At 45.5% G+C, this 13796-nt stretch overlaps 1 protein-coding gene across 7 annotated transcripts in view; it reads right to left on the bottom strand.

Moving 5' to 3' along the window:
* MCTP1 (multiple C2 and transmembrane domain containing 1) overlaps window positions 1-13568 on the bottom strand; it is a 166912-nt gene extending 153344 nt beyond the window's left edge. For all 7 annotated transcript variants that reach the window (XM_083403796.1, XM_083403800.1, XM_083403799.1 and 4 more), the window contains exon 1: window positions 12149-13568. In XM_083403796.1, the coding sequence (XP_083259922.1) occupies window positions 12149-12895 (747 nt within the window). In that variant the 5' untranslated portion in view covers window positions 12896-13568. The remainder of the gene's footprint in view (window positions 1-12148) is intronic.
* Between the last annotated feature and the right edge of the window lie 228 nt (window positions 13569-13796).

The following is a 13796-nucleotide window of genomic DNA, read 5'->3' as shown; positions in this document are numbered from 1 at the left end:
TTAAAAAGGCATGCAGTATTTCTTTTGATCTATATATGGAAAGTGGCTGGGGTTGGGTTTTTTCCTGTTGAAAATAATACCATATGGTTTCCTTGCTGGTCTCAATCCAAGAAAATGGATAAGGAGCTTGAAGTGCAAATTGCTAAAGTGGAAATTGCTAAACAAGCAGAAGATAAGATCTCAAGTGCAACTCACTGATACACAGGATGGGGGCAGGGAGAGAGAGTATCTGCAGTAGCATCTGGCTAGACTAATTTCCTTGGGGAGGCAAATACCTATATTGCAGTTAGAAGTCAGTGTTCAGAAGGATGGCAGTACCAAAATGAGACCACTCCTAAAATAAGGTTATCTGCAGTGTGAAAAACCTGTGTTTTTATAATCAAGTAATTATAAACCAAGTGTCAGAAAACATGGACAATATATTTACTGCATATACTATGAGGATCTCATCCTGACACCCAGGAGAGGCTGGACTGGATAACAACTTGAGCCTCTGACTTGTTTGTTACATCCCCCAGCATGGGGCACCACAAAGAAGTCTAAGGCTTGTACTGTCTAAGTTAGTGCTGGTGTTTCCTTGGTTAAAGATAAAAACCGAGTATAAATAGGTGAATTATCTGGATGGCAAGATCCAGGTTTGGGACAAGTGCTCTTTTGTGAGAGAACCCAAGCAGAGATTTAAAATCACAAACATGCAGCAAAGTCAAATGCAAAAATATAGGCTGTTTAACCTTTAAAATATCCCCTGCTAAGTTGCTTCCAAAGTTCCACTCTTCCCTTAACATAGAAAGAGACCATACATTGGTAAGTTAAAATTGGTTTACTTACAAACCAAGGTCAGATTTATGTGCTTTTCCATACAGCAGTTAAGAACGCATAGTCAGTAAAACACAGGTTCCAAACGTGATAAATGTTTCAAAATTATTTGTATAGAAACACAAGGATAGCTTGCTTAAGCCATGGAGTCTTAGTTTGGAGTGACCATCTTAAGACCACCTTATTGGTAGAGTTCACATGGTGGAATGAGAAGAACAAAGGCTTGATAACCATCCTTATCAAGGTGAGGTGGAATGACCTGGCAGAACAGCTTACTCTATGGTCTTAACCCCTTCTTGCATTAATTAGCTGTAAGCATGTTAGTTATATGAGGCTGCTAATCCAACAGTCAGAGTTTCGCTAAAGAATTTCTATCTTAAATATTGACACTTATTATTCTGAAAAGAAATCTAAGGCTGCAAACACATGCACATTTATTTGAGAGTAAGTCCCATTCTTCAATGTAACATGCATAGGGTTACACTGTAAATCCACAAAGCATAATAAAAGTCTGAAGATCTTCAGAGCAACTGTCATTACAGAGCCACCTCAATGTCCAACGAACACCAGGGTTGACAATTCCACAGCAAGGGATGCAGCTTCAAAACAGAAACCACAACAGCAACTGCCTAGAAAACAGGCACTGCTTTTTCTTTCTAAATTCCAAGAGATGAATGAAGTCACCTTCACAGTTCATTATTCTGGCGTTTTACAGGCAGCAGCTCACCTCATTCCCTGCACCCAACTACTGCAAGCAATGTGAGAGAATGTTATTCCCCAACCCACTCCTGGGGCAGATTTCTCCACGGAGTCAGGGAGAGAGGAAGCTATGCATCTATTATTGACATTTCAGGGCTCACTAGGTAAAGGTACCCCTGATCATTAGGTCCAGTTGCAGACGACTCTGGGGTTGCGCGCTCATCTCGCTCTACAGGCCGAGGGAGCCGGTGTTTGTCCGCAGACAGCTTCCAGGTCATGTGGCCAGCATGACTAAGCCGCTTCTGGCGAACCAGAGCAACACACGGAAATGCCATTTACCTTCCCGCCGGAGCGGTACCTATTTATCTATTTGCACTTTGACGTGCTTTCAAAATGCTAGGTTGGCAGGAGCAGGGACTGAGCAACGGGAGCTCACCCTGTTGTGGGGATTCGAATAGCCAACCTTCTGATTAGCAAGCCCTAGGCTCTGTGGTTTAGACCACAGCGCCACCCGTGTCCCTCTCGAGGCTCACTAGTAAGAGGTAATTAAGACCCAAGTTTCCTCGGTCCTGATTATCTACAGTGAAATTCAGATATGCACAATGTAAGCCGAATATAATGTGTGTTACCCTTTAGACAGGAGAATACTGCAGGGTTCTTGTCAGGGGTTCAGGAGCAGAGGCACAGGAAAGGGAGGAAATGGAGAGCGAGGGGGAGGAGTCCGAAGGAAATGTCAGCGATGACAGCGGTCCGAGGTCTCTGAGTCTTTCCAGTGAATCGGATGATTCACAGAAAGGGGCTCCCATGGTCAAGGCAAGGGGGGTGCCCAGGGGGACACCCCAGGAAGAAGGGGCCAGAGGGGACTCAGAGAGCAGCAGTTGGAAATCCGGACCAGCGTCCACACCAGAGTGCAGTAGGGGGGAGGAGTCCCAGGCATCGGGATCAGGCGGCGCGCTGCCAGCGGGAGAACATGAGGCAGGATTGACCACGCCTCCGTCGGGGAGCGAGGAAACGGTCAAGAGGAAGGTTGAAGGCTGGGCGCGCGCGCCAAGTTCAAATGTACAGGAGGGTGGCACAGTTGGCAGCCCGGATAGGGAGCCAGGTCCTAAAGCCCGCCGAAGAGAGCGGGAGGAGTCAGGGGGGTCAACGTCTGCGTCAGAAGAGTCCAGGAAGGAAGGGACCCCGGGGGGTAGCAGGACCCAGAGGAGGAAGGAGAGACGGAAGAGGTGGAGTAAGGCTAGAGTCTTAAACTGGTGTACAGGGGGCGGAGATTCAGATGGAGCTTCGCCGGTCTAAACCCTAGACGTAGAGCTGGGGCGCTGCGGCTTGGAAATGGAAATTGTACTTCAATAAAGACTTTTGTGCATTACTACCGGCTAGCGTTGGTCCTCTGTGAGCTGGGACCAGGAGCCAGCTCTGACAGTTCTTATATGGACTTCCTTCTCCACCCCTGAAGCCAGAGCAGCTCTCAGCAAAAAAGAAAGAAATTCTTTATAAAAGGAACCAAATACACTGAACTTTTCACATAAAATTATACATCATCACTGACCTACCATCAAAGAGGATGAAAGCTTGCAATATACTGAAAATAAAATCCAATAAAAATGGTCCCAAAGGAGAAACAATATTGAAAGTAAAAAGATTAGCTTCTCTTTGCACCTTACAAAGGACTGATCATTATGGGAAACAATGTGTGCTAGGAGCCAAAGTAAATTGGTTTTATGCTCTAGATTCAACCAAATGCCACAATGAAAGTTGGGAAGGCAGAATAAATTTAAGGTAGGAAAAAGATCAGGCCACCCCAGTGTATTCCCCCCACCCCCCATCAGCAGCTTTCTATTTGCATCAGACACACCACTTTTGTGGCTCACACTGGGCCAGAAGCATAAAGCACAACTGGAATCATAGAATCAGAGCTGGAAGGCTCCCCGAGGATCATTCTAGCCCAACCTGAATGATGGAAAGCAGTTGTGTGCTTTAAGTCCACAAGCTCGCTCTCTCTCCACTGCAAGGAATTACACCTAGGCAGTTGTTCATTTCCATATACCACAGATTCACTTGCAACATCGGAGAAATGCCTCAAGGAGAATCAAGAATCTGCATCCAGAAGATTTTCTAGAGAAACAACAATGACAGCACAGTGGATTATACAAATATTAGCCAGAGGGTGGCCAAAGGGTAACTGTAGTCTACCACAGAATCCTTGTGAAAGCATGTCAAATCGCTCTTCTGTAGTACAGGAGCAAGTGGAGCAATACATTTTGCTCCCCTGTTCCCTTATATCATTTCCCGACACCCCCCCCCCAACAAGTCCTATTGATTTCAGAGGGAAATCAGACTTAGTATGATGCTTTAGCAATTTCACAGATTTATATCCTGCAAAATGAAGCAGGCACCTTCTAGATGAAATCCAATACGAAAGTTACAAAAATCACTGCTCTGGTTATTGCTATTCATTGTTCTTTTGACCTGTGTCATTACAGTTAATAACCCTGCTGCAGACAGATGCAGTTAGACAGGTCTTTCATAAGTAAAATGAAAGCTATTTATTAATTGATTTCCTGTAAAATTTAAGCAAAGGAAACATTTTAAATGAATAAATGCCCTAAAGCAAAATGCAGCCAAGAAAGAAATATATTTTAAGAACAAACATTTGGCACAGGGATTTTTTTATCTTAATTCTCCCCCCCCCCCCCAAGCATATTATCATGAAGAACCAAACTGAATATTACGTTTCCAATATGGCACTATAATTGGATCATTTTATAAAATAATGGTATGGACAGAATAAAAAGGAACCTGTAGACAGGACTTTTTATAAAGCAGCATAACATAATTAGTTAAAGCAATCTGTTCAGAACTGCAGCTATCACTCTCTCTAATAACCAAAACAAGTGATTGAGTGCCAATAGGAACAGAGCCAAAAATACAGGGTCATTGTGAAACAAGAGGAAGATATCAGCATGATCAGGGGAACCATGTATGCAAACGTAAAAAAATATATATGTTTCAGCATCTAAGGAGAAAGTCCATCCAAAAACATTCCAGTGAGGCTTGAACATCCTCAGCAGCCACAGATTGTCAAACATCAGTTGGAAAAGAAAAATGGAAATCCAGGTCTGAGCTCTTTACAGCTTATATAACAAGGGCTGGGGAACCTTTTCATCCCAGGGGCCACATTGATTCTTGGTTGACCATATGAGGCTGCAGGTCAGTGGTGGACATGGACGAAACAAAAATGGGCACAACTAATCCCCCCCCCACCCAACATAAAAATTACTTGTTTCCCCTTGTTTCCATTCTCCTATGCTTCTTCTCTCCAGTGACAACCCAGGAAAAGAGCAATCATTAGTTTCAAAGGTGACATGGGAAGAGAATTGCTGCCAAAGGCAATAATACCAAAACAATGGATCAGGGTTGGAGGGCCACTTGGAAAGGCTTAACAGGCCAGATCAGCCCCATAAAGTGAAGAAGAAGAAGAGAAGAGTTTGGATTTGATATCCCGCTTTATTACTATCCGAAGGAGTCTCAAAGAGGCTAACATTCTTTCCTTTCCTCCCCCACAATGAACACTCCATGAGGTGAGTGGGGCTGAGAGACTTCAGAGAAGTGTGACTAGCCCAAGGTCACCCAGCATCTGCATGTGGAGGAGCAGGGAATCGAACCCGGTTCACCAGATTACGAGTCTCCCGCTCTTAACCACTACACCACACTGGCTCCCACACCTGACTTTTAGTATCTTAGAAGAGAGCCTGGGCAACAATGGCTATGCTCTACATTCACTGTCAAGAGGCAGTAATCGAAGGTGGGCAGAGTGCCGTTGTGCTCATGTCCTGCTTGCAGGCTTCCCACAAAACAGAGATAGAGTCACACTGAAGCAAGAAAGATATCTCATTTAAGCCTCCAAAAACAAACCCCGCAAAATTAGTCACAGGGGGCACCGAATCTGACTAGAGAAGTAGTGTTTGGGGAAGCTGTTTATTTCCCCACCGTTTTCCCCAACGCCATTTCGCTTAACTGCCCCTCCCCACCAACCTTTGTTTCTGCCATGTAAGAGAATATTTCTGGAAAGAATGTGATATATATATTAGTCAAACACATTAGTCATGTACAGAACACAGCAAGTTTCGTACTGCAGTCCTATATCTGGAAGTAAACTACACTGAACTCAATGGGACTTCTGAGTAGAGGACTGAACTGTATCCGCTGATTGGCAGGCTGTCAGTTTCAGAACTACGTGCTGATTTTAAATGAGCTAGAAAGGCACATCTACTTGCAATGAAATGAGTGTTCGTGAGAAAATCTATTTATAGCTGTAACATTTTGTATGCAACATTTCACCACACTGACAAGGATCCCTGAAGAACATCCTGAAAAATACCATCATGTTCACAATTTGTTTCAGAATTCACTCTCCAAGTGTTTCATTAAGACTGAGTTTCCTATGGTAGGTTAATCATGTTGGGTGGGCAAAAAAAAACCCTCTTGCCAAATTCTTAGTTTGACAAAAATATGCATGTGCAAAAGTGAAAATTTGATGTGCAACATGCTCAGATTCAAGATCTTTCACCTTATTGTCTCCTGTTACTGGAGCTCTACTTCCTAGCGGTTCCCTTGACTGCCATATGAAATACGCTACTTAACTCTCCTTTTCCATGCAACTGATTACCTCCTTTGTGTTATCTAATATCTTAGGTCATGTCAACACATGCAGCAATATGGTGAGGTGAAATTCTGAGGTGATGGATTAAATTGCATCCCTTCCAAGTGCTGGTGAAGGTTTATACTCTTAAATTCTCCTGTACAAAGAAGAAATTCCATACAAATAGTCAACTACCACAATAAACAGAGAGCTAGTATACAACCACTTACTACAAATTAAAGTTCATACAAGTATCAAAATACACAAAAGTTTAAACATGCACCCCATATAAAAACAACCTTTCTGCCTTCTATATAGCACAAAAACATCTATTGGCAATGCTAATATTCTACACCAGGAATGCGAAACCTACAACCCTGCAGAAGTTGATGGACTCCCATGTCCTATAAGCTCCAGTCTGCATGACCAATAGTCAGGGATTACAAGAGTGGTAGCATCGTGAAGGCCACAGGATCCACATTTGAAGGAATGCATAACTCAGCCTCACTCTGGTGGTGCAATCCACACTGCCAACTCAGAAATCTTCTGTCTCATTCCACTGAATGCGTTGATCATAGCATGTCAACCTTGAGCACATGGCAAGGGTATTATGTAATTTTCTGCCGTGGGCTACATTAAGGTCCTAAGAGACAACACTAACAATAGTGACAAATTGAATGAAGATTGAAAGGCCAAAAATACATACATATAGAGAGACTCTGTGTGGGGGTGGGGTGGGGTGTTAAAATCACAGGCAACAGAAAATGAAGACTACCCCCTAATAGCCCAGTTGGTAGAGCATGATGCTCTTAATCTCAGAGTGCTGAAGAAGCAAACTTTGGAACCTCTATAGCAATTTACATTGGAGAGGAAACTGTTTTGATTTCTTTGCACAAGTCCCTGAGGGGGAAAGGCTGGCATGCATCATTAAGCATGGGTGGTAAAGACTCTTTGGGATTGGAAGGTCAGGTAGGGGCTTAAGAGATCCTTGCTAAATCATCAGTTTCCAATCCTTGCCACACACAGTCTGTAAATAAAGGATTTCTCTCCTAGGGAGGGGTGGGAATATTCCTTCCAAGGCACTACATGAGATTAATTTGTTCAGCACCACAACTCAGAAGATTGGTTCCCAGTAAGTATTAGACCTCGGTGTACATTATCCAACTTTCTTCTCCCTAGAAGCAAGCCAATAACCCTTAAGTAGGCTGATTTCCCCTTGTGATACTGAAGGCGGCATTATATTTACATCCAGCTCTTCTTCTAAATGGAGCACAGGGCAGAACAGATGTGTGCATCTGAATACCAGTTGCTGGGGAGCACAAATGGGGAGAACACTGTTCTTCTCATGGCCATAGAAGTCCCGTCTGCAGAACATCTCGTTAGTCACTGTGAGTCTAGAATGTGGAACTGGGTGAACTTTTGCTCTGAACCAGTAAGGCTCTTTCAGCATTATTAAGATACTGAACTGAGGCAACAGGAGGGGGGGGAAATGCCAAAACACATCTGAGAGATTTGCCCTTCTGCATATGCTAAGATTCCAATTCTCTCCTTAAGTCAGTCAGTTTCCATTACATTCACACACGCACAGTAATGTTTAAGTAGGCAATGGTCTGAGTGCACACACAATTAGGGATGTTAAAAAGCTCATGTAAGCTACTTTTTCTGTAAGGAGCTCAAATTAGATAGGCATATAACAATGATATTCAAAACTCATCCACTATGCTTCCTGGATGGAGATAATTTAATGCCAACAAGAAGAAAGTGAAGAATACTCAAAAGCAAGTCTGCCAGCGAAAGATTCTCTGCCACAGGAATGGTACACCTCAGGGGAGGTGGAACAACCTATCACCCTGAGCTACAAACTTCTTCTCTCCCAGGCTATACAACTCAAATGCAGACTTATAACGAAGGAAGCGTGCAGGTGGGGTCTTCAGATCATGATGTACAATCCTAAGGTTGCAAATGCAACTTCCAGAAATAGTGCCACATAGATATGTTCTATTCCTGACCAATGCATTTTTTTCTTATTCGTTGCCCCACTCACTTTCAATGCGTAGATCAAATTATTGAATTCTGGGGAGTAAAATCAGGTGATGAACCAAGCCATGTTCCTCAGCTATTTTGCCACACACAGTTCAAAATCAAGAATTGAGCACCTGCAGAGTTCTTGCCCCTGCCTCATCCATTTCCATGACTACTAGCAGCCAAACCTATTTGATTTGTATAGCTGTAGGTAAAGGTAAGGGGACCCCTGACCATTAGGTCCAGTCACGGACGACTCTGGGGTTGCGGCGCTCATCTCGCTTTATTGGCCGAGGGAGCCGGCGTACAGCTTCTGGGTCATGTGGCCAGGATGACTAAGCTGCTTATGGTGAACCAGAGCAGCACAAGGAAACGTTGTTTACCTTCCCACCGGAGCGGTACCTATTTATCTACTTGCACTTCATGCTTTCGAACTGCTAGGTTGGCAGGAGCAGGGACCGAGCAACGGGAGCTCACCCTGTTGTGGAGATTCGAACCTTCGATAAGCAAATTGAAGGTTTACAGAAACCAAGGGAAAAACACAAATGTATTCAAAGTTGTTGCCTAAGATTATCTCTCACTTTTTCTATTTTAGAGTCTAGAGACCTCGGAAGCTTGCTACTTGAAGTTCAACTCCCATTGTTTTGACAGTGCCCTAAAGAGCTTCCAAGACACAATGCTTTGCAAGGATTTTATGTATTCAGCTATCAAGTTTTCTCCAAGAAAAAAGAAGTATGTGCACAGATGGAGCTAGTATAATTGATTTTTGTAACCACATAGGCATTAAGAGTAAACAAAAGTAGTAATAAATTATGCTCACAAGAACAGCAAGAGTGGATTCCAGAAGACAGATTATGCAACTAGTGCCATTTGTTTATAATTGTACCCTTTATCAGGGCATAATTATGCCAAGCAAGGTGTACAAAGGATTTCCCCCCCAAAGACAACTGCAAAAAGAACATTGATTTCTCATAATCCTTCTAATGAGCTTCAGCTTTTCCATCATACAAACCTACCATAATGTGCCTTCCCATTGCTACTATGCTTCCAGGACAAACTAAATTAAATGCACAGAAACACCACCTATTTTTTACAACTGTTTCATCTTTAATCTTGTGTTTAGAGTGGAATTTCTAAAATCTAAAGAGAAGTGTTAAATATATATGTACGGTTTAAGAAACCAACTCTGCAGCATAGATAATATGATGTAGCAAAGTAAAGGATGTTGTCTTATACACACTTGCCTAGAAGCATGCTCCATTTCAATCAACAGAGCTAACTTCCAAGTTAATGTGCTAAGAATTAGAGCATGAGTAATAATGCTTTCAGACAGCAGCCCTCCAATTGCTACTTGAAGCATTCCAACTGACCATGAGAATCTCGTTGACATCAAGAGTTAATGGATTAAGTCTATACTTCAGAAACATATAGTTTATTATACATATTTTTAGGGGAGTTGCTGAGCTTTATGCTGTTTTGGTTTATTTTATCTTGCTTTTAGAGAATTTGAATGGATGGGTAGTGTACAAATTTAGTGACAACTACAGCAAATAGTCTAAAAAGGAAATATCACAGATTTTAGTGTTACTTGTACATGTTACTGTGCACATAAGGTTAACAATACACTTAATTTCCAAGGCATTGTGACCAATTAAGCAGGTCCTAGACCAAGATTTCCAACGTTATTAATTCTTTATATGAAACACAGGGTTGAAATCCACTCCGGGGTATAGTTTTCATTGCAAAAAAATATCATGGTTCTTCTAATCTATTGTCACCTGCGTAGTAATAAACAACGTACCCATAGTTCAGCCACTTACTACTGACAGTTTTCTTTCTGCAAAGAACCACATGGGGCAAAAGACATTACAAGGCAACCAAATTAATCTTAAAAATGGAGGGGGGTAAGGTGGCGTTTTTTAAAAAAATCCATGTAAGTTAGCATATTGGAGTAAAAATTTTCCATGTGATTTTTCTAACAAAAGCCAACCCAAAGAAACAGATTTGTCTTTCTTCTAACACACCACCCATTGGTTTATTTCAGGACATTTTACCCACCCCCACCCAGAATACATCTAATTTTGACTCATGCTTTTTCAAGCAAAAAGTGATGGAGGGAAGCAGGTTAATCGCATGTTTACTCAGAAGTAAATCCTATTGAGTTCAGAAGGTCTTACTCTTAAAGCGCACATGTATCACTGCCACAACATTTTTTCATGACCTGACAGTTTATAAATACTTGTAGTTATAAATAAAATAAGATACAATGAAAGTCAGTTGGGGGGGATTACCCAAATACGACTGCCATTTTTTTCCTTTATGAAGGTTAAGAATATTGTTGGCATTTAAGTGGATATAATCCAAATTGGGAGGGAGGAGAGGCAGATGTCTCTCAGAGGTAGTGAAGGTAGTACTCCTTCTGGTTTGTGCACATTTTCTGTTTAGCTAAGGAATATTTAACCTAGGGAGTACAAATATCTCCTTTTATAAGAAATCATCTCATCTTCAAAATATTTATATATGTTGTTTCTAAAAGGGGATTGATTGCACAAGTGGATGGAACAAGTAGCCTTGCGGCTGTCTCAAAATACTGACACTACAAATTACTTTGCACATCATGCTGTTTTACACTTGGTTATGTAGGAAGGTCCAGGCAGGTGAAAGATGTTAACACCTGTACACATAAGAATATGCAGTTGGCTCGTTTTCTTAAACATCATGCATGTAGCTGCATGCAAATATCAGAGTAAGTCTATATGCACTCAATATCTCACACCAATCTCACAGTAAGCATGAATGAAATAAGTTACCTGCACAGAAGCAGCATAGGTTCTCTGCATGTGTCCTGCCTGAGCCATCATTTCTTCATTCAGATTTAGACATCAATCTTATTCAGAGCTTATTTGCTGACAAAGGCTCTGACATCATATAGGGTGGGAAAATCCAAATGCTGCAACCACTGCAAATATTCCCAACTCTAATCTACACTCTGTATCTCTCTAGTGTCAGACGTTATACATCCAAGCTAACTGCACTCCAGTAAACACACATGTAGATTACTTCAATGTCAAGACCAGTTTCCAGTGTACAAACCTGCTGTTTAAGAAAACGAGCCAACTGCATATTCTTATGTGTACAGGTGTTAACATCTTTCACCTGCCTGGACCTTCCTACATAACCAAGTGTGAAACATTTTCTCCAGAAGTAAAGAACACCTGAACCAAAATTCCTCCACTCCCCCCCCCATGAAAACTTTGCAAAGAAAATGTTGCCAAGTGATCTTGGTGAAGATACCACAGAACTACTGGGGGGGGGGGGAAGCAAACTAGTGCTCAAAGTTGCTATTTTACAGGGCAAATGCGGGGGGGGGGGTCAGAAAAAGCTGAACATCCAGCAAGCTACCCAAATATGTCAAGTTGAACTGCTCCTAAGTTAACACCTAGCCCTTGGGCCAAGGGTGTACACTTTTGATACACCGAGAAACTGTGGCTGGAGCAACAGCCACCAATGCACTCCTCTCCTCAAAAAGATAAAAATTGACTCTCGTGGTCCTTGCCACATTCACACAAAGGCACCTAGTTTGCCTACTTTTTATGGTTATGTAATACAAAACCACAACTACATGTACACCCTTGAGTATGGATACCAATCCATGGCCAACTTAGGCCAAAGTTTCCTGTGTACCATCTAGTACTGTCATGGAAGTCCCCAATCAAGTACCCCGTCTTTGCATGCATGGAGAAATAACTTAATTCTTTGTCCTTTCCCCATCACATTTAAGTGAAACACAAATCCGGGTTCAGACGCGAAGCACGTGAACCTTTTAACCCTTTCCTGACCCTCACGAGTCCGGGGGGGGGGAGTTGCCAAAACAAAAGCCTCTGCCTCCCAAACCGAAGGGGGAAACCCCCCAGCATCCACGCAAGCAGCGGGGAGCCAAACGTCGCCCCCTCCCCTCCAGCGACTCACCGCGGGGCTGCCACTGCCCTCCCTCGCTCTGGCCTTGCCCTTGGTGGGCGACTCCTGCAGCAGTTGCTCCAAGCAAGCGGTGCCCGGCAGGGAGGAGCTCTTCTGGTGGGACAGGTGCGCCCCCGGCCGGGGCTGCGGCGTCGGGGGAAGCTCCTCCCCCTTCTCGGCTTGCGGGGCGCCATCCCCGCCGCGCCCCCTGTCGGCTCGGGCGGGGGCGGCCGGCGACGGGCAGAGCGAAGACGACGCCGAGGAGGAGGCGGCGGGGCGCGCGTCGTCGGGGCGGCGGGCCTGAGGCGACGGCGGCTGCCCCCTGCCCTGGTGGTGGTGGTGGTGGTGCAGGATGTGCTCCCTCAGGCGGCGCAGCGCCGAGCCGGCCTCGCTGCTCACGGCCTCCAGGGGCTCCGCCGAGGAGCAGCAGAGGTTGGGCTGGGACGACGAGAAGACGCGGTCCAGCACGTGCTTCCTGCGCCTGAAGCCGCTCCACTTGACGGCGCCGCCGCTCAGCAAATCCCCCTTGGCCGCCGCCGGCTGTTCAGGCGGCTGCTGCTGCTGCTCGGCTCGAGCGCGAGGAAGCGACGGCGAGGTCTCCGCACTGCGGCGCTCGGCGGCTGCCGCTTTGCCGCCTTTGCTCTTGCCGCCCAGCTGCAGGTTTCTCCACAGCCGGGCCTGGAAGGAGGAAGACGAGGAGGAGGAGGACGCCGGCTCGGGGTCGCTGGGCTTCTCCGCCGCTGCTGCCTCAGGCTCCATAACCGCCGCCTCCTCCTCGTCTCTTGGCCGCCGCCTCCTCCCGCTTCTCCACAAACGCCACCACCGCCGGCGTCTACTGCTGCGGAGGCAACAGCAGCAGAGCCCGGTGGAGCCTGGAGGCTTCAATCCAGGCCGGCCAAAGGAAGAGGCTGCGCGCTGGCCGCCTCAGCCCCGCGATAGGCGGCTGCCTCAGCGGCGTGCCCCGGCTGCGGCTCAGTCTGGGTGCACCACCCGCAGGGTGGCAGCCGCGAGTGGGCGCGAAAGAGGAGGAGGAGGAGGAGAAGGAAGCAGCAGCCGTCGTCGCGTGAGGCGTCGCAAGCGAGCAAGGAACGCGCCTCCACCGAACTTTGTCTCGCGCGCCGGACTTTTCTCGCGCTCCTCGCAGCTGCTAAGTCACACGGACCGCGCAGGCTCGTGCCGGCTGACTGACGGGGCGGGGGTGGGGGAGGGTGATTAGATTAATGACAGACACGTGCGCGCTCGCTGGAGGCAGCTGGCCAAAAAGTGTGGGGGGGGGGAGGAGGAGGATCGCGGCGATGGGTCAGCGTGGAAGATGGGCGGTCTGCAGAGCTCAGCCTTCACGGAGGTGCAAGAAGAAGAGGAGGAAGGCTCCGGGGCGGGATCAAGAGGTGCTGGTTGCAGATAAGGGGCACAAGAGACGCTGGTTTGTACTGGCCCGGGAGACAAGGCAGACACGCACAACTCATGCTAGCCCACAAGCTAAGTTAGAGGTTAGAAGGGGGGGGGGGTGAAAAGTGGGGCGTGAATATCGCCTCCAGGTGAAGAGGCATTTCCTTTTTATCCTGTCTCTTGGACACTTTCATTGGCTCCTAATAATAATAATACAGTAATAAATTTTATTTATACCCCGCCCTCCCCAGCCAAAGCTGGGCTCAGGGCG

Source organism: Podarcis tiliguerta, assembly GCF_965153285.1.
Source record: "Podarcis tiliguerta genome assembly, chromosome: 11".
NCBI classification, from domain to species: domain Eukaryota; kingdom Metazoa; phylum Chordata; class Lepidosauria; order Squamata; family Lacertidae; genus Podarcis; species Podarcis tiliguerta.
Note: the sequence above shows the minus strand (reverse complement) of the source record. Positions and strands in the feature narration are given on the sequence as shown.